The sequence below is a fragment of the Rhinolophus ferrumequinum genome, chromosome 27 (genome assembly GCF_004115265.2).
Source record: "Rhinolophus ferrumequinum isolate MPI-CBG mRhiFer1 chromosome 27, mRhiFer1_v1.p, whole genome shotgun sequence".
Taxonomy (NCBI): Eukaryota; Metazoa; Chordata; class Mammalia; order Chiroptera; family Rhinolophidae; genus Rhinolophus; species Rhinolophus ferrumequinum.
This window is the reverse complement of record NC_046310.1, coordinates 8,608,620-8,632,681: the sequence shown is the minus strand read 5'-3', so window position 1 is coordinate 8,632,681 and position 24,062 is coordinate 8,608,620. Positions and strand designations below refer to the sequence as shown.

The window sequence follows — 24,062 nt, the reverse complement described above, 5'->3', positions numbered from 1 at the left end:
GTTAAATACAGAAGGTGGAAAAACTAAAGAAGGTCAATATCAATATATATAAAATCCCATATTGATAATGGTGACAGTGTAAGTTCATAACTACTCGAAAAACATGTCAAGTTTAATACAGAACACTTCTGCTTGCAAATGAACTCTAGGAGTGAGCAAAGTAGTACAAATAAAAATTTGAACCCTTTGAGTTCTTGATAATTTTTTAATTACTCTGTTGGTTATATAGAAAGGTCTGTGGAAAGCGTTATTTTTCCAAAGCGCATCTAAGTCAGGATTACTGTTTCTTTCTTCGTCTTTTTTTTTTTTTTTTTTAAATGGTAAACTCGTTCCTTTTCAGGGCTTAGAAATCTCTCTCCTCCAAAACTGAACAAAAATGGCCTCCCCTTGTGCTTTTTTTTGATCAGGCTGATGAAGCCGTATAGAAATGGAAATGTAATGTAAGGATTGGCATGTGGGAAGCTAGTGTTGCGCTCTTCCCTGGTAGAAAAAAGTGCTCTGGTTTAGCTGTGTGTGTAGGTCTCTTGTGTAGGGTATTTAATTAGTTACAAGTTACAACAAAGACTTCTGAAAGGAGAGTGTATCTGTGGCATGCATGCCTTTATTTTCGTTCGGTGAACAGCCACGTTTCTACCTCCCTTATCAAGAGCTGCATGAACTGCCCTGACTAAATTGGGAACATCGCCACACTGTTTGACAAATAGATTTTTTTTGTAAACTGATTTAGCCTTTTCATGGTTTGCATTTCATTATAGAGCAGACTTCATGTCACAAAATCGGTAGTCATTCAAAATAGAGAATTTAGAGAGAAGACCGTAGCCAGATAAAAAAGATTGCACAGGTCAGGCCTATTAAGCATAGAATAATAGCAAGTCAGTGATGCAAAGGTTGGTCTTCAGCGGGAGAGAGGCTACCATTTTGGAGGTCAGGATCAGACTCAGGACTGGAGATAAGTCCATGGTCACAGCTACAAGACCATCTGCAGGGAAAATAGAAGGAAGGCATCTGGCTGGATAGACTCTAGAAAAGAAACAGGGTGGTCGTGTGTGTCTTAAACCTCTTCCTTCTGAGGGGCCAGAGATGAGAATTGTAAAGTTAGCTGTGTCTTGGTGTGTTCAGAAACCCTCGTTCATCAGAGCTTGGGGTGCCATGGCCAATAGAGAAGAGCTAGATTAGGGAAATGACGTTGAAAAGAAGTTGAACACTGAGACTGTTTTGTGTTGTTTTTTTTTTTTTTTTTCACTCTCATTCATTAGCTTGGACCGGTGGGTCTCAAACTTGCGTTAAGATCACCTGGAAGATTTGATAAGACAGATTTTTTGGCTCTGCCCTCAGGGTTTCTGCAGGGGGAGCCTGAGAATTTACAGGAATTGTTTCCAGGTAACAGTGATGTTTCGCATGGAGAACCACTGGTATAGACTCTGCGCCAGTCCCTAGAGAATCAAACATTACCATTTCAAGGAATCTACTACCAGTTATGTCCACTGGGTAAGCGCCCTTGGCAGCTCTCTCACTTAACCTCCAGTAGAAAGTCCGAAAGATAACCGAAGACAGTTATACAGGAACCTTCTTTGCTAAGTGTTGTTATCAAACAACAGAGCTATGAACAGATGACAACCTATTGTTGCCCCTCTAGGAACTCCTGCCTCTTTCCCGCAGCCAGACAGCTTTTTACTTCAGTTTAATGAGTCTATAGAGATCATCTTTTGTGCACTTGTCCTAAGAGCTGGGATTATTCATAAAGTTGAACAGGACGCAGTTTTATTCTCAAGAAGCTTACAGTTAAGGGGGAGTCAGACAAATAGGAGGAAAACGTCAATAGCATGTAGTGAGTGGAGTTGCTCCAGGAATGCTGGGCTCTCCATACAAGAAGCCTGCTCTGAAACCCCAGAGTGGACTAAGTATTAAGGGTAAGTAAGATTTTGCTAAGCAGACGGAACAGAGAAAAGTAGAGAGGAGTAATAGACAGGGGTGCATGTTCAGGAATCTGTCAGATGTTTGAAAGTTCTAGAATCTTTTATGTATAAGTGAGACATTTTTTTTTTTACCTCTCAGGTCTAGAATCTGGTGTCTCCACTCACTACTTCGCCCGCACTCATTCTATCCCCCTCCCCCCTGTTATTATCAATTAGAAAAATCATCCACATTCATTACGAAGCCATTCACGCGAGGCCTAAGAATATAAGGAAGAAGACGAAAAGCAACTGATTGTATTGTTTATGCTACCACATTACTATTTTGTTGCACCATTGCACATCTGTTTGTATTCTGAAGCACAGTGTGAGGGCATAGTGTTAGATTAGACTCCTCCCCTCCGTAATCAACACTTTGGGGTTCACTTTTTTCTCCTAGAGCCTTGGCGGCGTTGCACATATTTTCGTTAGAATGTCATAAATTGATGGATCCATGTCGATTTGGTCCCTCAGCGTTCCATCACACAAAGCTGAGGCCCACGTGTGCTTTTCGGTTTACCATAAGCCACCTCCCCAGTGCTTAATTCACCTTTTTTGTCTCATTGCGGGACTGGTGAAGGTTTAGAAGGCACTTGAATTTAGTGAGCTAACCCGTAACAGGGCCACTGACATTTCTGCAGGTTACTGGGCTATATGTAAGCATACCTCTCCTTACATTTGCATAATTCACAATGGGCTCCGATTTACATGACCTCATTTGTTTTCAGGACAACCTTGTGAAGGACACAGGCCAGGTAGTTTTTTTTCATCCTCTCTTCTCTCTTGTTCATTGTTTTTCTTAAAAAATGGTAACGCCGGGACAAAACAATTCAGGTACTTGCCCAAAATCACACAGCCAATGAGCTGAAGAACCAGGATGGAAACGAGGTTGTCCGATATCGGAGTTTATGCGTTTACTTACACTTCCTTTATGTGGTTCAATGATGGTAAAATAATGATCCCACGTCCTGTGGGAAGCAATTTGCCAGTGGTTCTCAAATCTCAACTTTGGCAGCTGATTGAATTTGCCTGGGGAGATTTTAAAAATCCTGATGCTTGCGATTATAAATGAATTGGCCTGGGGATCAGCATTTTTCACATGTTGAAACCACTGATATTGGGACCATTTGATTTAATCCTCTTAACAACAATGTGAGATCAAAGTCATCACCATTTTAAGATGAGGAAACTGAGACAAAAGGACCAACCCACCAGCTCATCAGTCACCAGCTAAAGAATGGCAAAAGCCAGGCTCAAAGCAGGAAGTGAACCACTCCCAGCAATTCTGGTCACCACCTCACGCCTCACATTTCTAAGGTTTTTACTTCAGATCTGGAAGCATGAACAGCTGATGAAACAAGCGGGGATACACTCACTAAAAAAGTAACCCAATTTACAGTTTTCTAAATGCTCGAGAGCCACGTTCCTGCCTGAATTGGCCCGAGTTGTCAACAGCAGTTTATTTATTTAGTTATTTATTTGTGATTTGTACAGCGTTATTCCTAAGACTCAGGGCATTGCCACATAAAGTTTAAAAAAACAATAAGTGAATAGCAAAGTGAATTCCGAGCTCTTTGTTTTAACAGTTCTGTGTGTTCCTGATGATGAAACTAGAATTTTAGAGCCAAAAAGAACGATAGCGACCCTCTAGCCCAGCGGTTCTCACCCGTTGGCATGTTTTCAGAGTCACCTTGGGGGTTTATTGAAACACAGATTGCCCGGCTCCAGCCCATGGTTTCTGATTCAGGAGGTCTGGGGTAGGGCCCAAGAATGTGCATTTCTAACCAGTTGCCGCAGATCCTTCTAGTCTGGAATCCACACTCTGAGAACTACTGCACTGGTCCAATCCCATTCTTCACTGAAGCCCAATGAAATGAAATGCCAAGTCCAACGTCACAAGGTCACAGATGACCGAGAAGAACCATTACTCCTCGTGTCTGTTCTTTCTACCACTTCTCCCTTTTCTGGAGGAGATGGGGTAACTTCAGAGGTGCTCTTTTACACCCTACCCTAAAATGCAGCTTGACTTTAACCTGAGGGGAAAAATATTGGCTTTAAAATGCTCTGTAACTCTTTCGAAACATCAGATTGTGGATGAATTGTACAGTCTAGAATGGGTACTCATTAATACTTTAGGAAAAGCCACTTGGGAATTTTTCTTCCTGTCTTCTCTCAAGAAGAGATGAGTGTAGTGACCCAGAAAAATCAAGCTGTTGAGTAAATCATTCAGTTAACTGAGCCCACTCAGGGCCACTTAGGGATATAGATTCATTTAGGAGTATGATTTTACATATTCAAAATGCTAAACAGTGGTTCTAGAGGTTCTCTCATGGATGGCAGGGTAGGGAGAGGACAGGGTTTTGCCATCACTGTGCAACAAAATGAATATTGAATAACGCAGTCGATATTTTCTTCTTATCCACTGGATTAGGGGATCGGAATTCAATAGTAACAATATTCTTTTCCTCATAAGTCAAAAGTTTCATTTAGTGAGCAGTTAATTATGAAAGAGTGAATATATTACCCCCATTAAAGTACTGACAGGATTTCTTCAGAGAAACATTGAAACTCATTTACAAAGAAATCAGGCAGCGTGAATGTGACAATTTTTGTCAAAATCAGTAATTTCTTGGGCAAATATTTATTGAGAGCCTAAAATGTCCAGATTACAGTTCTAGTCACAGCAGAGATGATTAAAGGCTATCAAGATGCTTACTAAATGGAGATAATAGAGACATAGTGTAACCTACCTTGATATAATCAATCCAGTTAGACCAGTTAGTGCAAAGCATTATGGGACACAGGAGAGAGCCTTTGATCCACCTGTGGCCCCCCTAGAGGAGGCTCACAGAAGAGGAGACATTGCAGCTAGCCTGGAAGTACTGGACAGGGGGTTCTGTCTACCACAGGGTAGATTGTGTGGTTAAACATTGTAGCTGACTCAAGAAAGCCAGAATTATAAGGAAAGGAGCACTTTCTTTCCAATACGCCATGAGTTATTTATAAAATATGACTTTCTCCCCCCACCCCCAGCCCCCAGCAAGAGCCCATGAATTAAATCTGGTAAAAATAAACAAAATGTTTACATGTACACTCCCTCCCTCTCCAAATATTGATAGGGATTGAATAATTGAATAGGAGTAACTGCTCAATCAATGGAAATGAAGCCATTGGTGGGGCCAAAATGGGAAGCTCGAACCACAGAAAGAACCCATTAAAACGAATATTGTCTCATTTAATCATGTTTGCTAATAGAGAAAACAAATTGTGGCCATGTTTCCTTCCAAGATCTTCTGAGCAATAATACACCCAAACCCAAGAGCGCCTGGCCCTATCCAATGCAGTCCCCTTCTACAGCATTCTGGAAAGATCAGAGACACGACACAGAACAGTTCTAAAATGAACCCTGAGGTTTATAAAGCTCTTGCATCATACGTCAATCAGGGTTCTTTTTTTTTTTATTAATGAAGAAACCTTGGAAACATTCCAGGCAAATCTGATGATTTTTAAATGAAATGTAAAGTTTTAAAAATTGTTGTTACTTCTGTTCTAGTGACGAATGGTTCTGTGCCTCTTAGGTCTCTTGTTCCTTGGTTTAGATGTTGAGAATTAGACACTGGTTGCATTGCTGTGAAACTTGGGGAAAAGAAACTAATCCACGGGAAACTAAACCACACCTTTCTGAGTGAAATCAATGAGAGAGAAGGGAAATTGAGACCCCAGGTTTCCTTTTGGTATTTCAAATTCTCACTTGTATGGGTTTATCCTGGGAAACTCCGACAGGGTCTGGTACAGAGCAGACATCCCAAAGGAGAGCATTTCCTCAAAAAGAAAGGAAGAATGAGGTGTGTAGTGGTAAGGAACAACTTTATTCCACTTTCCTAAAACAAAATAAACTGCAGACTGGTGATGGCTTTTCTGTATTCCTTGGGTATCTTTTTAAGAGGATGCAAAAAGATTCATAGGAAACAGCTTGAGATTGGGAATTTAAGAAAACAAGAAATTCAGGTCCTGACTTTGTAACATAACAAGCTAATGTCTTTGGGCCTTCAAATAAATCCTTCAGATGTCAGTTTTATCATCTGTAAAATGGGGACAATAATAATATAGCTTCTGCCTGCCCTGCAAGGTTGTTGTGAGAAACAAAAGATATGTGTGGAAAACTGCTTTGTTAATGTTAAATTATAGCAAAAATATTAGATATTCTACTTATTACAATTTAAAAATTTTTGAAGCAGCCAAGCTTTTCTACCTGGCTGTATTTTAAAAACCTGAACTTTGAAAAATCTTATTCCTTTGTTAAATTTTACTCCTTTGTTTAGAGTTCTCATTTATTGAAGGATGAATTTATCTGCTGCTTTTCTCGCGAATGAAAATTGTCCTTGGTTTACTTAATTGTCGAATTCAAGTGATCACTGAACTCTGGAAAAAACAACAGCGGTCTTTCATTATGTGATGTGCTTTTCTGTAACACAAGGTTTGATTGGATGAAGCTGGTGCTACAAATAGCTGTGTACTTAGTGACAAACTACAGGTGACATAAGGCCTTCAGGGTTTCAGGGTCCAGTATCATCCTTGTACTCCCTTCCCCCGTCACCTTTCCTGTTATTTTAATCTACCAGGGGAATGAGAAAGGAATTCTTTGCCTCACTCTGTTTTGTACCCAAAATGTGGTTTTCTAGAAATTTCGGCTGGGGGGTTTGGTGGGGGGTGGGGGCTCTCCCTGATGTGGTGTGTTCTCATCTGCATCTTGCTTTTGGAATGAAACCACCAAACAGAACATATAGGACTCGGTTAGAGAATTAGAGGCAGCAAAGAGGCAGAGAGTGGCCTAAAGGTCAGACCTTCGTCTCTTTCTGCTGATTCATTCATTCCCTTCGACTTCTCCCAGCAGAGGAGAAACCCACCGCCTCTCCGAAAGTATTCAGCATTCAGTGGAATAAATAAGTAAGAGTAAGTGAAAACTAGGGTACCGTAGTACAGCAGTCCTGGGCTTCTTATTCTTCCTTCTCTTTTGTCTTTTTCTACCAACCTCCCTCCTCTCCATTTACTTTTTTTTTCTTTAATCATCTTACTTTTTAAATTTCCTTATATTGCTCTAATAATCCATCTGAATTATAATCTTTACATTTGGCAGGCTCCCTTAAACTGATTAATAATAAACTGAGTAATAACATTTGCCATTAGTTTATTCATTCATTCTCTCATCCATCACATACTGACTGTGTTCCTAAACCATGGACAGACAGGAATAGTTACCAAGTTCCATTCCTGGCCCTGGGGATACTGTCAGATCTGATGCAGCTCCCCAGGTCACAGCTGAGTACAGGTTAGGGTAGGGAAAGGAGGGACCATTCAATAAAAACTGGATCCTTCAAAGGAGTGATAGTCAAAATATGCTTAGAAAAAGGCAACTAAGTAGCTGGGGAAACAAGAGAGAATTTGTCTCTAATTCGTCCCCCCTTCTCTTTTAACAGGTGACTCATTTTATTTTTCTAGATTTTTGGAGAAGGCAGAGGACAGTTTGGTATACACTTGGATATTAATCTCTTGGGATCAGGCATGCCTTGGCTCTTACTTGGGACCTCTGTCCTGGGAGGGCTCAGCTCTCAGCTTGAGTTTGATGCACTGGCTTTGTCAACCATTGTGAGATTAACATTCTTACTGTATTTCCTTGAAAATAGGACTGGGTCTTATATTAATTTTTGCTCCAAAAAATGCATTAGGGCTTATTTTTAGGGGATGTCTTATTTTTTTCATGTACAACCATTTATTCAAATACAGTCATGTCACCTTCTTCTGGAACATCATCATAACATACTACATGTGCCCATCTGATGATTTTAACTGGGGCTTATTTTCGGGATAGGTCTTATTTTCAGGGAAACTCAGTAGCTTTTTGCTGAGTAAGCACTGGAAAGGGGCAAAATGCAGTCTTTTCTAATACGAGTTTTTTTGCTACCTGGATGTGCTCCCTGGGTCAAGGCTCTTAACCACTCTGAGCCTTGTTTTCCTCACCTGTAAGGTAACCAGGTTGGATTTCCATTCCCCACGGTCTTCTCCTGCCTGCAATCCATGTACCCCCAGACTTTCTGTGCTGCCATAGATGACTGATCATTCAGTGTAACAACAGCGAAGACTTGAGAAGAAATTAAGTTCTTGGGATATCTGATCAGAGGACCTCCTGGGTGAATGAGCTTATGCTCGGGATAGTAATAAAAATCAATAGCATTCTTGACTGAACGGCCAGGTAGAGGGATGCGGAAGAAGTGTCTTAAAGGAAGAGAAAAGGAGTATGAACGATTTCTCTCGCCACTTTTTTCTGGTAGACAATGTACAATCGAATGCTCTGGACATTCAACAGAATCCCTTCACTTTGCCAAGTCTGTGTTCCTCACACACTCACACACTTCAGGGGACATCTTTTATTTTTTCCTGTTATTACATTGAGCCAATAGGTACGTGGCAGTATGCTAGCAAGCGGTTCTCATCATCTTATGGTAAAAGTTTGGGGCATTTTCCTTGGGGAAATACTTGCACTGCATTTTCCTTTCTGTATTAAGTCCCTTGAGCTCTGAGTCCAAGATGAAGGCCAAATGAATGGACAGCACCATTGTCTTATGTCTCCTCTTTCATTTAATAAGATTTAAAAATAGCATGGCTAACACTGACAGAAGGCTCACTCGGTGTAAGATGACAGTAAAATGTATTATCCAAACTGAGGCACTTTTGAGAGTATAGGGAGGAAGTATGGTAAATTATTAGACTAGGACAGCTGGTATAAGTCAGAATGTCCTTAAGTCACTGGGTCACGTGGTCCCCTCAAGTAGGACCAGACTGTGCTACAATGGCTTAACTCAATCTCCATAACAGTTTCGCAAGGTCGTTATTGTGGTTATTCCCATTTAATGGAGGAGGAAACTGAGACTTAGATGGGTGGTGACTCCATTCCAAAGCCTCATTCCTCAGAATCAGAACCTGGGTCTAAGTAAGGTATATCTCTGTAATAGGCTATTACGCCTTTACTAGAAGACCTCTACAGTTTCCTGCTTTCTGCCAGGCACGACAAACACACACCTCTAATTAATCCCCCTTGGCTGGGGGAAGTAGATTTTTATCAACTATATTCATTTATAAAAAGGGACCTTTGAAGTGAGTCAGAGAATCCTAACATCAAAAAAGTGCAATAACCTCTTGAAGCCTGTTTATATGGACACCAGATGCTAAATATCTCACTTTTTTCTTTACTGGTCCTTTGAAAATTTGGACCAAAGGGTTAAAGGAAGCAAACGCAAAAGAACTTTCAAATAGTGTCGAACCTTTACATACATCGGGACCAAAAATACTTTGTGCTTTTTGATGTTCCATGGACGTACATTTTTGGCTTCAAATGTCTGTTGAATGGGATGGTTAATGCGGATAATTTGATCGGTTTACTGGTATCAAAGCAAGTACTGCCTATTCTGAAATCTGTCATATGGTGTCACCTCCACCTCCTTCTCTGTCTCCACTCCTCCCCCCGCCTTCCCCTCAGAGCTGAGCCACCCTTTATTTTGGACAAGACTATCACACACATGATTGAGTCAACAATTTATGGCTTTTAAAAATAGGGATTTTTGTCCTCTCTTAGGTTTATTGTTTATCATAATCATCTTTCAAGTGAAAAGGCTAATTTACTCTTTCTATAGGAATATTTTAAGCTTGATTATCATAATATTACAGCTGCCTGAAAAGGTCTAAAACGGGACACTGACCTTGAATGTTTTCTGCATTTAGCTCATGGTGCTTAACATTCAGGAAAGAATATAACTGCAACAATTTATTAATGTGTAATCTCAAAATGTTAACGATTGCTCTGTAAATACATGCCGTGCAGATCACAGAAAGCTTGTAGGGTAGTATCAAATGCATTGGGTATTTTACCATGGTAAGTATGTGGGAAACACAGCATAACTGAAGTCAGTTTTCCCATTGGAGCTACTGTAGTTTATAATTTAATTTTTACTGACATTTTACCATGTATATTATTAGCTTGACAAAATGAAAGTGAAATAATCCTGAATTAATTAAACAGAAACTGGGTTGCCTCTATTAGATTCTCTGTCTTCCTTTGATTGTTCCACCCCCCCACCCCCCTCCATCCCCACTCTTTCACAAACACACTGGGAAAAAGTGTTTGGTGTGTTACTGAGGTGATGTAATTGCCCCCCAGAGAATGGGCCTTTTTTTTTTTTTTTTTTTTTTTAACATGGACTCAGTAATTTGGATATGGGATGGATTTACAGGACAAGTGGTTTGTCAAAAGGAGAGGATTTTATTAGTGCTTCTGTGGAAGTGATCATTTTCAGTAGACATGATTGCTTCTTGCCAATCGAGACAATAATTTAAATATCAAAGCCTGTGCCCTAGAAATGAAAAGCAACAGAAAATGAGGTATGATGAATTGATAGAGGTTTGGTGGAAATATAGAGTAAAGTAGGCATACGGACGTCGCAAGACGGCTTCGTGATCTCAGTGGGAAAAGTATGTTAAGCAGGTTTCCAGCATAAAAGAAATCCCAAGGCCCAGAGGAGGAAACTAGAGACAGATCAGTGAGGTGACCTGCTCAAGGCCACACAACTCATGACGGGGCAGAAGGGAGTTTGGGCTTCAGGCTTCCTGCTTGTCCTCTAAGCATTTTTTTCCAGGGATCCTCATTGTGTGTTTTCTTTTGGTGTTAAAGTTAGGAGTTTATAAGAGTCTTGGTTTGCTTTCTGTAGCATTGGTATGTTACATAACGTGCGCTATATGAAAGACAGCAGGAAAGAGCGTTCAAAAAGCCAAACAGCTTTTCAAAGGTTTTATGATCTGGGGGAAAGATCTGCAGAGGTAGATTACGAGGCAATTCGAAAAAAATCTATAAATTTGCGATGCCTCGTTGGGTTTTAAATATTTAACAAATGGCACCTGTGCAATACAAAAATCAAAATTTGCTTCCAACATTAGGGCAGTGACTATATGCATGTTAATTCAGGTTAGTCCTGTTAATTTTCAGAAAAGGAAAGTGGGACCTAGAAATAGCTGTTAATATGCAGTAATGATAGCAAGACTGAAGCGGTCTCATCACCTTTTAGCAACAGAAGTATGCATTAGTAGAATGTTTTAGGAAATGATGCTGATTAAAATACAGTAAAAATTCTGCTATAGACACCAGGGATCTATCTACCTTTTGTTTCCACTTCAGTTTTGTTTATTGCCATTCCTTGTTTCAAATGGAAACGAAATACATTTTCTGCCTGGTGTCCCTGTGTCACTTGGCGCCTAAGAATGCGGTTGTTTGGATTGTGGGACTATATTGTTTGAAGAACATGTTGACACTATGATTGGACACTGGGCATGATGCATAATAGACTGATATTAACTAATTTATTAATATTCTTTGTGAAACAATCCGAAGAGGTCCTTTTGTTTGGTCCCATGTATCCTGCTTTGGGTAGACTCCTTGTGGTAAGATTGTGAAGTGTTAGCAAAATGTGTTATTCTAGGCTGTTATCTATTTGTTTCATTTCCCGCCCCCAAATCCTTGAAGTTGTGACTCTTAACGGTTTATGCCCAGTATTGCTCGTGCTGTGTATATTTCCTGTGATTATCCGCTCTTTCCTCTTTCAAGATGAGAAAACTCTATCACTCGGGAAGATTCTTGAACTGACTAAGCTATGTGTTTAGAAAATATTCTGGAGGCTATCTCACAAGTTTAGGGCCATAGAGATCATTTTAAATTTTAAATTGGTTAAACTGGATTCAAGACAGTAGGTGTAATCTTAGGTCCTGGACTTGTAGAGGTGACATATTAATCCCAAGGGGAAAACAGAGAGCTCTGAAAACCTAGTGCACTTCTGGTCATTCGGAAAGCAGCTAGCTTAGTGGACACTGCACCTTGCATAGATGAAATATGGTTCCTGAGAGATCAATGGGGACTAAACTGGGGACGCTTGTACATGGATCTCTGTGAGCACAGAAAAAAGACGTACACATGAATATGAGTCTAACCATGTTAAAAATCTATATATACTAACAAAATCAAATGGTTCATAATGGGTCAAATAAGTACCTAAAGGGCATAAGAAAATTCTGGGAAATAAAAGATAACTCCTGTGAAATGTGGTGACTTAAGGTCCATCGGTAAATAATTGACGACAAATCTTGTCTTTAAAAAGCCATTTCGACGGAGGAATAAACAGGTTCTGTCACAGCATGATAATGCAAAGAAACTGACGGCAGTACAGGATTCTGCACAGGTGCAGAATCTGAATGCGTCGATCCATTAAATAATTTATTATTATTATTTTTAAGTAGGTCTCTGGATAAAGTAAGAAGAAAACTTTTTTTTTTGTAAATCTTTTAAAAATATGTAACAATTGGATCCATTCAGTACCCAGAAGATTTCAGTTTATTCAGAAGTCAAGATAGTAATCTGAATCAAAGATATTTTTTAAGCTGTCTTTATAATGCAGTATTAGCTTCCATATTTCTTTTATTGTATTTCAGAAAAATCATGTTTCTTTTTCAAATGCCTTTTCATTTATTTTTTAATTACAAAGTGATTCCATGTCTCATTTTAGATTGAATAGGCAAATCTTCCCCCACTCCTTGGTATCTGCAGAATGCTTGGATATTCTACATCTCAAAGCTCTTTTAATTCACTACTCACAACCAAATTTACATCTTAATTGCAGAGTTCACATTTAACAATATAGACAGCATAATGCTACTAGTAATTAAGCTTTTACTACCTGCTTTTATACAGTATTTTCAGGCACAGTTTTTGCTATGTGAGTTCCCCTCTAGAAACTTGTATGTATTTAAACCACAAATAAAAGGAATCAGGCCTGTATCTTAGCTCTGACTAAATACATGGTAGAAAAATTGCTTTTTTTCAGTGGGGGGACCAAATGATGCCTGTCGTTTTTATATTCTGCATTTTAATGTGGTTGTTCTATTTTTGTATTGTGTTTTGTTTTGTTTTTTGAAGACCTAGAAAATTTGAGAGCATTGAGAAAAAGAATCAAGTTCTGATTTAGTGAATTTAACACACGCTGACTATCTGAATTAATTTATTTTAATTTCAAAGATTATACTATTTATGTCATGTAAGACATTTGATACAAAAGGTTGGTAAGCAGTAGCACTGCATTATATCAAAATTGTGAGACTTCCACTCTCCATACGGTAGCAGTCATCTCTTTGCCATAAATAGGTGGTATTTATTCCAAGTACATTTGCTAGTCTAAAAAATCCTGTATTTTAAAATAGCACCTAACAAAACTCTTTGTCACGTGGAAACTGAAAACACGCTATATACTATTGGAGGAAAAAACACCCTCCTCTTCTTATATTCTCTGAAAAAGATACTTTTTATTGAGAATTCTTATTTTTGTAAATTATTATGTTTGAAGCTAGTCCTTATAATGATCAGACTGTGTGATGATTTCCAAAATATTTCTGAGCTGATTTTTTTTAAAGTATTCAGGGTGTATTATGTATAGGAACAAATATGTAAACAGCCTTTTATTAGAAAGCTGATCTTTTGGGTAAAATCATATATATTTGTATATGTCTCCTAGTTTGGAAGCTTGTATTGAAATAAGTATATGACTGAGAACACTTGGAGTGCACTATTTTGTGATGCTCTCCCTACCATAAAAAATAAAAAATAAAAAATGCAGCCTTTATTTTGTCAAAATGCTCTGAGATGGATTTTAGGTACCATTTACACTACAGTTCTCAGTCTCCCATCCCTGAAAGTGGAAAAGCCAATTTGTCCTGCAGTTTTGAAAAGCTATGCATCGTATATCTATAGGTAGGGAGACAGCAGCAGGTAAAGAAATGTTTACACAGATAATTTAAATAGGCATCCTCTCAAAATTGTCTCCAGGCACTATTTCCCCACTCTGTACTTGTGAAAAACTGAATTCCTCCTCAAAGATGAGATCTCCATTCACCTGCCCCAACAATTGAGAAGAATATCTTTGATTCTTTAAACTGCCCCGTCTACATCAGGAAAACAGGAAAAGACACGATGACGAATGCACGAGAAAGTACAGCGCTCAATAAGCCGCAGCCCCCAGTGGAGTAGGACACACACAACCGCAGGACAAACTTCATTCTCTACCTTCCCGCAGAATCCTTTCCCAAATTAACTGAGAGTCTGCGTGAGTTCTTCTTTGCAAGGCAAAACGGATCTTACGTAGGAGAGAAACCCAATGCCTCCAGTGCTTAGAGAGTTAAGTTAGTTATGTTTCTTTGGCAGCTTCCCAGGAAAAAAAAAAAAGAGAGAGAGAGAAAGAAAAAAAGAAGAAAGGAAAGGAAAGGAAAAAGAAAAGAGAGGAAAGCAGAAGCCCAGGATCCACAGACTGCGTTTCTATCCCTGGTCTTGGCTCTCTGTTTCTCTCCCACTCTGTTTTCACCCCTTGCTTGTCTGCACCCGTCCTACCTGCCTGGCTGCGTTGCTCGGTGCAGCCTCCCGTGGCCTCCCTCCTGATTGGGCAGACGCCCCCCAATCGGCTGCGCGGCTGGGCCAGTGGGACTGCATATGTAAAGCCCTACTTCATATTAATAAGCTCCAATCGGGGCTTTAAGTCCTTGATTAGGAGAGTGTGAGAGCTTTGGTCCCAACTGGCCGTGCCTATAGGCTTGTCACTAGGAGAACATTTGTGTTAATTGCACTGTGCTCTGTCAAGGAAACTTTGATTTATAGCTGGGGTGCACACATAATGGTTGCCGGTCGCACATGGATTCGGTAGAACTTTGCCTCCCTGAATCTTTTTCCCTGCACTACGAGGAAGAGTAGGTACCTTTTTCTTTCCTTTTTAAAACTCGGCGTGGGGGTGCGTGTGTCTCAGTGTGTGTGTGTGTGTGTGTGTGTGTGTGTGTGTGTGTGTGTGTGTGGAGGGGGGTGGACAGAATGTCTCTTTGCACACTGATTCAGGTAATGCCCTGGGTGTTTTGTGTGCACTGTGCTTGTTTGCGTCTGTCTGGTGCCTTTTGTGTGGAGCGTGATCTCCTAATTCAGTAAGTCGAGAATTGTTCTGACTACAATATTACCTTTGAGGCGAAGCTCAGTGACTGTCCGTAAAACAGCTGTGTGACAGTCACTTCTTATTCAGGTGCTAAGAATAGGCACTTGGCACAAATGCTTAGTGAACTGTTAAAATGCATCTTTTCCTAGGACCCATTTTCCCAAGGAAAGATGTTTTAAAATACAATATTCAAAATGATTTATACTATGGAGCGCTTCTTATGGATGTGCAGTTTGACAGATATTTTCAGCGCCCTGTCATTTCTTAACCCGGCAGAGTTAGAGGCAAAATTGCACATTTACTAATTCTCCTTCAGAAAACAATTTAAAAACTAGCCCTTTGCAGTTCAGGGCTAGAATAATGTTATTTGCATGGTTAGCGTTAAGTCAGCACTTAACTGACAAATCAGTCCATTAAGTAACATGAGATTTTCACACATTATTAATATTTAAGGGAGAAAAAAAGCCCTAAAGAAACAGTAGTGACTTTTAAAATTTCCCCTTGAAGAGACTCTGTTGAGATTGTGAATTTGTTTCGTGATTCATGTCCAGAAAATATAGAAAAGTAGTTTTGTTCTTACATGCAGTTTAATTTGTATTTATGAACATCTTTATGCCCATGGATCTATATATTTGGATTAGTAAAGGTGGGGTAGATAGGGGGTTAGGTGAAGTAAATTAGGCATTCCTGTATAAATGAGTAGGTCATAAACTTAATTTCAACCCACTGTTAAGATAAAATATTAGTATGTCACTGGAGCTGTCACTGGTCCATCTTTCTGTTGAGTCAGTTATATTGCTTTGCTTTCAGATTACATTAATATCAACTGTTATAATAATTCTGAAAAGAGTGCTCTTGGCAAACATTTCTCTCTATAGATTGTGGAGAAAATATAAAACTGTAGAAGATGAGGCAGTGCATTATAGGGAAATGTCCACTAGCTGTCCTTAGTGATTGCATATTGCACTGCTTTGTAATTAAGTAAGAGATGAAAGTGACTTGCAGCCTGAGTGGCTGTGTGTGTGTGTGTGTGTACACACACACAGACTCATATACACACTCATGCAGAGGATATTAGCCAAGAGGTAGACTTAGGAAGAGCTGAAAGGTTGGAAGGCTGTGCTTCCATCAGTTGGAAACACTCGAGAAACAAGCTTAAACTGTGTGAAAATAAAAATGAAAAATAAACAAAAGTAGGACTGCGCACTCCAATGTAGGGTGAAGGTTAGAGGACTGGGGACTGGAGAATTGGAGAGTTTAAAATGTCTTCATGTCAGGAAGAACACATTATCCGAACTCACCCAGGTTCTGAACTTTTCTCTCTTAAATAAAGAAATAAAAGAAACTTTAAAAATCCCCTAGAGGCGTCTTTTTAAAGTAGTTTCCTTGAATTTAACTTTTATAGCTAATTTGAATAATTGGTTTAGATAAGCCTCTTAAAGCAGATGCATTTAAATGAAATCAGGGCACATGTCCTTTTGGCTTTGGCGCAAGATTCAAACTAGCTTTCTTTTGGGCTCCATTAAAAGTCATCTTTAAAAAAAATACAGATTTATTGTCTGGATGCAGTTCTGATGGTTACGTGGTTCACTGGACAGACAGAAAGATCTAATGCTAAGCAACACATCTGCCTCTCTGTCTCAATTAATAAACCCTAGAATTTATACATGCTATTAATATTCATAGTAATTGTACTGGGTTAAACCCCATCACGTGTGTGTATACATAGAAATGAAACCAGTTATGCAGTTTCACAGGAAAATATTGGACAATTTCTGCTTCGGAGGCGATTAAAAAAAGGTTCGTACAATTTATTGACCACCGTTAGAAGAGCCTAAAATGTTAACCTATAACTATGTATTTTTTTTTTTTTAATTTAGGAAATGGGCCAGCACATTAAAGAACATAATACTTGAAAGCTTGTTTCACATTTAATAGCAGTAATAACTGATAGCATAAATAGATGAAAATAATATATCTGCTCATTTTGACATACGTGTCAGTCTAATCATGCTAAATGAGTGTGCTCATCACATGAATCCCTTTCAACCTCTGATTAAAATGTAACATTGACTACAGGATTATAGAGCGGACTTAATTTTACTGACTGTTTTAACAGTTGTCACAGCTGTTGGAAGAAGGAAAGGCAATTGAAACACTCCAAAACAGGCAAGACGAGGAGGGAATAGTTCAGTAAATTTCAGCTTGATCACTGAAATCCAGACACTGACAATTAAACAAATTTGGGTTTTCAGAATGCTGTTTGGAGCTATGTAAGTTTTATTTTGCATGGTCCACTCTTTCTGTTTCAGGGTTTTGGTTATTTTTTTTTTTCTCTGCCTCATCTCTCCTTATTAGAAGCTGAAGTAAATTGAAATATAACTGTCCAAAAGTAATACTGTAATGTCAAAATCTATGGGATAAAAATAGACAGGAAGGAAAAATGTATACAGTAACAACAACAGAAAGCTTAAATCAGAGTGGATGCAATTTTTTTTTTTAAAGATAAGAGCTTGCCTAAGCCACTATAGGTGTGATATTATTTGAGAACTACGAGCAGACACTTTATTTTTCTAAGAAAGAATACTTAAACTCCAGACTTGGAGCTCATGTTACTTTTCTTCCTGATTCTTTTCTATAAATCTTTTGAAAACACCTGCCGCCTTAAAGGTAGGTGGTATAGGTGGGGTTTTCAGATGATTTCTTTGTAAATTGCTCTAAGTGACAACCAGCTGTAGAGTTTTGTAATCTTGCCCATCACCTCACTAAAGCGAACAGATTAATTTTATTTTTCTGAAAATTAAATAACCGCTGTACGTATTCCAGACCATATATAGTTGAAATAGCCAGACAGTGTGTATTATGTAACATACAATTTTTCTCCTTAGAGTAAGCAAAAAAAAAAAAAAAAAAAAAAAGTGTTCCTGAGTTCATGGAATAAAGGCTGAATGGGAGTGGTGAGTAAATGATGGGGACACGTTTCCCCGGCCCTTTGTGTCAGTGTATTTATGTATCCCCCCTGCACATTGGGTGGTAAGTTTAGAAATCCTCCTTTTACGGAAAGGGCTAGCAAACAGCTTTCCATTGCCTGGGCAGAGGCGAGGGTGATGGTGTTGGTTGGTCCTTACAGTGATGGTTTCTCATCTTAATGTGTTTATGGCACTGCTGCTTTATTTACTGAGCCTAGCGTGTTGCAGCGGTAATTAACCCATGTTATTAGCAAAACCCTTGTGGATATCCATTAATTCTCTTGCATGGATGATCATTTTTCCAGTGTTTTCTCTCCAATAAGGTATCATTGTTCTTTTTTTTTTAATTCTAAATTGACGGCCTTTGATATATTTCTTTGATTTAATCTGACCTGCAATATATATTGGCCATCTGATACAGAATGCTATTGTAATTCAGCTTTAAAATAATGCTAATAGGAGCCGTAGGAAATTATTTTTGTTGTTCTTTTCAAAGTAAAAAAAAAAAGACAAGAAATTAAGGTTTAAGAAACAAATCATGTAGGAAAATCAGTTTTAACTCCAAATTTTCCAGATCTTAGAATTTATGATAATTTGTGTCTTTGAGGTCTTTGAATCAGATTTTTACTTAGTTAATAATACTTTAGGCATTTTTGTAAAATATTGAGCCAGCAGAAAAATACTGGTGCTTCCTGTGCTGGAAAAAGATAAGGACCATCTCATTAGCCAGGCCATACTTTTGCAATTAATTTTAGGTACATGGTGCTATTCATCAAAAAGGGCAGGTAACTTCTCTATGAGTCTATTTAACAATACTTTCACAGGACCTCACGCCTGCCAGAACTACAGACAAAGAAGAGACGGTTCTTTGGGAAGGTAGGCATAATGCCCAATCTCACGTCCGTATCACTTGGGAAAGATTCCTCAACATTTGTTTCAGCCTAGTGACTAAACAAAATATTTCTTTGTGTTACTTCTAAAGTGCCAGGGAGCACGGAAGGTTTTGCTTATATTATTTCATTAAGTAAATTGAAATCTGAACTTCTGGTGGATACTTTTGTCGTACAAGGGGCAATTAATAGCAATCGTTTCAATTAATTAATAACAAATGAACTTTTTAGAATCACCTGCCAAGCATTTAGAAATAAGGGAAGAGCGTCTGAGTTATCTCAGTAGAACTTTAAAGTCCTGCAGCCGATAAGCTTTGCCCTGAATTTTTCTTCGTAGCCAATTCATGGAAGAGAGGCATAATACAGTGTTGATCTGTTATAAGTGCATACGAGCTCCGGCCCTAGCTAGCTCTCTGGAGAAAAATCTTTGATTACACTGGCCCAGTTTGTTCAGTTTTTATCTCTTTTACATCCACTGGCCTGGTATTAAATTGTCATTGTCCTAACAGGAGATAGAAATGAATTGCAGCGCTCTGCATTCTCTGACAGTGAAATATTTAGGTTCTCTTTCTGCAATCATACTTATGTGTGTATTTGATAGTTCAGGGGCAAACCAAGCAGCTCGGCCGCTTGACAGTCTTCTTAGTGCATTTTGTATGTTTTGCTGTTGATTATTATTTTCATAGCCATGTGTATATGAATAGACATGGTCTAGACCAGTATAAATAAATAAATACTCCTATGGTGCTTTAAAATCCAATCCAGCCGATGGAAGACACACACGTGTCTGTTTGTGTGTGTGTAGAGGATGCATGTGAAACACGCAGATAGCTGGGAAGAGGGATATATGTAGAATATAGTTAGGCTGCTAAGGTTGTTCATGTGCTTTTATCTAATAAAGTGGAGCTAAAGTATGTTTTCTAATCACTTAGCTGCCAATTAAATTTGCCAGGCATGATTTTAACCTGGAATTAGGATTTCAGGTACTTATCAGGTCTGGTTTTAAACTCCATTGGTTAAACTGCCATGTAAAAGACAGGTTAACAGGTAACCTAATGAGTAAATTTGTTTCTGATTTTATACATTTGTAATTTGTATTATTCCTAAATCCAATGTCTACTAGTCATAAATAATTTGTAAAATAGGAAATAAACAACTAATAATATTAAATACATAATTTAATGGTTTGGGCCCATAGCCAATAAATAGTTTGGAATTAGCTCTTGGCTACATTCTCTTCTTCTCCAATCGGGCCTGACAAATATATCTTAATGTAAACATGACAGCTTTCAAATAAATGCAAAATAGGAATTTCATTTATCTGCACTATATAAATATATCATTTGCTTTTTTTTTTTTTTTTTTTTGCTAAAAGCAAACATAGAAAATCAATAAGTATTCTATTTGCGTGAAGTACATCATAGATTTCAGAATTTTCTACTTTTTTTCCAGGAGATAATTTTAGAAGTCTGTGATTTGCTTAGTAAACCTGAATGAGTGCAGAGAGAAAATTCTCTTTCTGTTCTAGTTCTTGTTCTAATTCATACTCTTGCTTGAATTCCTAGATTCATGTCTTACCTTTCTTTGTTTGTATAGCACTTTAACAAATTTAATGTTTCTGGGTTTAAAAAAAAGGAAAAAAAAAAATCCTGCTGTTACGTTTTGCCAACCCATCAGATCAAAGTTAGTTTCTTTATTACCTAAGGTTGATGATAAATGACAGTTTTCTGCCTTTTGAAGGATTTGCCTGGCATCTTTTTCTTGTTTCAAGTTCATTTTAGACTTATACTTTCTCAGGTGTAGGAAACCTCAGCTAATAAGAGCAATTTCCATTCGGAGTTTTAGCAAACACATCTTTCCTCTCTACTTTTCCTTAGAAAAGTGCCAGACGTTTCTTTTTCTCTGATTTGGTATTTCTCTCTGTTTTCCAAATGTGTTTCCTAGTCAATTATACAAAACCCCTGGACTGAGAAGATTTAGATTTTGTGTTGTGTGTGTGTGTGGTGCATGTTTAAAATATTTTTAAATGTTTGGAGGAAACTTGCTTTTTATGTTTTGATTTCTTCAAATGTTATGCCATTTTAATTTATGGCTATGCATATATATTTGGCAGATAACTCACTAAGGCAAAGAAAATAAAAGGTATAGTTTTAAATAAATTGGCTTCTTACTGGTCAATTAAAGTCCATTTCAATATACTGGGATAGAGCTACATGTGCATGTGACTATAGACATATAATATCCAGCACTAGCCATTAGAAATATAACCTCTGGCTATATATGGAATTCTTTCACACAATATAATAAATGAAAACACTGGCTTCTGGCATTTAAAAATCTATAAATGTTTATTTAAAGTGTTGAATTCATGGAAAGCCTACCTGAGATTAGATTACATTGGTAACAAAAAAGTAAATTTATATTTTAATTATAAAAGGCAGTCTGTGTCATATACATTCTTCTGTGCCATCTCGTATTGCTTTGAGTGCAACACAATTGCATATATACTTTTCATCATTTTGATTGGAAGTGCACATTACGTGTAATATGCTTTGGCAGTACTTACGTAGCCAAAAAAAACAAATTAATATTGGGCATACTGAGGGCTGTCAGGCACATCACAGACATGTCAATTTGACTTTGCTTCATCATACACCTTCTCCGCAAACAGTTGGTTAAGATGGTGCTAAATAAAGGGGAAGCTACCAATAAATTCTCATATTATCGCAGAGATTGATGGCTACTAGAAGTGTAATGAAAAGCAGTGTGCTTGCTTACTTCTCTGGAAAACTCTCACTGTGGGAGTATAGATAACACAGATAAAAATGAGGCTTTTTTAAAGAGTATAACTTAAGCTTGTTCAAATCGTTCTACTGTGTTGGAAGTAATAATGGGATTTATTTTTTTAAAAAAGTCTGACGTGGTGAATCTCAGGTGTTCTTACGTGTGAAGTAAAGGAAGACTTCAGGAAGTGAAGTGTTACAAGGAGTTCTGGCAATGCACTTTGAACAAGAGGCATCTCTTTTTTGTTGTACTTTAAATACTGTTTCTGAGCAAGGGGGAAAAAAGCATCTGTGCTTTCTTCTTGTATGGCTTATTCAGTATGCAAAATGTGAAGTTTAAAAATGTATATCAAGAACTCATGCACAGAAAAATAGGCAGAGGCACACTAAGTTCTTTTTTGTCACCTCTGTGATCAGAATGTATCTTTGTACATGATAATTCCTTTTTTATCTATTCTAGGGAGATTTTACTCATTCGTAATGGCTTTTGAAAATTGAAACAAAGGACTCATGAAATAAATATATTTACTTTCCGTTTAATACTCCCAATGTGAGTTAAAATGTTTTAAAAGGTGGGCTTAGTGAATATGTTGTTACATTTTATAAGAATTTAATGTGCTTTGAAAAGGTCTAAAATTATTTTCAGAGTTAGTAAAAATAGTGGGTACTATGAAAAATGATGTAGACTAGAGTGCTTATTTAAGAGAAAACATTCAAATGTGAGGTTGTTCAGTGAATTACCCTTTGACCTCTATAATTCCAAATGATCATAGTCCTTGAAGTTCTCCAAAAATGTAAGATAGCCATGTTAAATTGTATTTATTTTTCCATAGATGAAAAAATACTCTGAAAATGCTTTCTTCCCAGCCATTAATCTAATAAAATGGATCAGATATTTTAAGGAGGAATATGATACTTGTAACCAAGTGATCATGACCGAGGAGAGGGAAAGATATATACGTAGAGTTGACAAGAATCGTGTCATTTTCCTATGAGAAAGTGACTATGTACATTTGGCGCTGGGTCCTATGAAATGACAGAAGCATCCCCTTTATCCGTAAACTTAAATGAGACCTGCCTCATCAGTCATGGGATCATAGTGTCACAGATGGAAAAGCAACCATCAGCTGAATTGTCCTGAGCTACATACTTGGCTAATTCATCTTACTGTTCCACGTGTCTTAGGCGAGACTCAGTCTGTTTTTGGAGTCTGGACAGAAGCTGGAGTAGGGCTCAGGTGGGGGCCTGTGGCTGCCTTTTCCGGTTCTCTCCTAGCCATTCAGTGCAGGGATGTGAGGGACATGTGAACAGTTTATACACAGAAGCCCAAGCAGAGATTCTTGCCTAGGCTCAAGGATTTGTTACTCAGTTATTGAAGTAAACTTCAGATTCCTCTTATGTTCCAGAAATGTCACTGCTGTCTTTCATGCTCCAGAGAACTACCCATACATGATTCGGTCTGTCTCTGTTCGCATGAACCACAAACTGGTGTCAACAGTTTTTTAATAGGCAGAAGTGGAGAGGAAGCCATCGACGTACATTCTCCTGGCTGATGAGTCTGTCTTCATACCTCTACCTGGAACTATTTAATGGGTGAAATCTGAAGAATGAGAAAAATACCGAGGTTCGGCACTCAGTGGTCTTTATGTATTTTTTATTCCTTATAGTGAACAAAACTTTAATGTCTAGATCATTTATAAGGGGGGGTTAATGATTGGAGAATCTATCCTGAGAATGTGGTCACCATAGGTGACAGCCTTGCTTTCTCTTTTGTCTTCAGTTCATGGGGTAAGTTCGGTGATAGTGTCTATTGTCTTCCTTTGCTTACGTCATAATACTTCTCTGCCTCAACAATGAGATAATCTGGGATGTGGGGAAAATGCCTGCTCTGTCCCTACAGAACTTTCCTGAACCCCTTTGATCCCAGCAGAATTTTCTTTTAAAATTTCCCTTCTTGTCGTCTGTTTTGCTCAAGTCCCATTTACTTTGGAGAAAGGTTAAGTGCATGATATTCATCCCCATTTTCATCCACAGTACATTTTATTCTCTCCACCCTCTCTCCCCCATGAATTCCAAAGAGATTACCTTCAACTTTTCATATTTGTTTTTCTTTTGTTTCTGTTTGGTATGCATTCTACTTGAGTGCTTTTATAGTGTTTTCTTGATTGTTGTCAGTTTGGGGTACTCGTGGCTGACATTTTTGTTAAGTTAATGTCACAGCAGAAAAACCTATGGCAAACTGGAATCTGGCTACGGTGCGTGGAAGATACAACTTACATTTGATTGTGTGTAAATACAGTTAGTTAGCTGAGGGTTGATCAGATAGCTTGGCAGAAAGAGAGAGGAGCAGTACAAACTGTTTTCAGTAACTGTGCTGTTCATACACCTGATAAGATTGAGAGAGCTTTTC

The 24,062-nt window shown here is 38.2% G+C and overlaps 1 protein-coding gene across 15 annotated transcripts in view; it reads left to right on the top strand.

The window, feature by feature from the left end:
* The window catches only part of ESRRG (estrogen related receptor gamma), a 549,261-nt gene that overhangs the window by 328,880 nt on the left and 196,319 nt on the right, over positions 1-24,062 (top strand). Inside the window, exon 1 of one of the 15 annotated variants that reach the window (XM_033099782.1) lies at positions 14,549-14,777. The exons of 13 other annotated variants lie outside the window; for them this stretch is intronic. In XM_033099782.1, coding sequence (XP_032955673.1) covers positions 14,722-14,777 — 56 coding nt within the window. In that variant the 5' untranslated portion in view covers positions 14,549-14,721. Of the gene's footprint in view, positions 1-14,548; positions 14,782-24,062 lie in introns of those variants that run through there. One more of the 15 variants, XM_033099796.1, reaches the window with a different exon arrangement.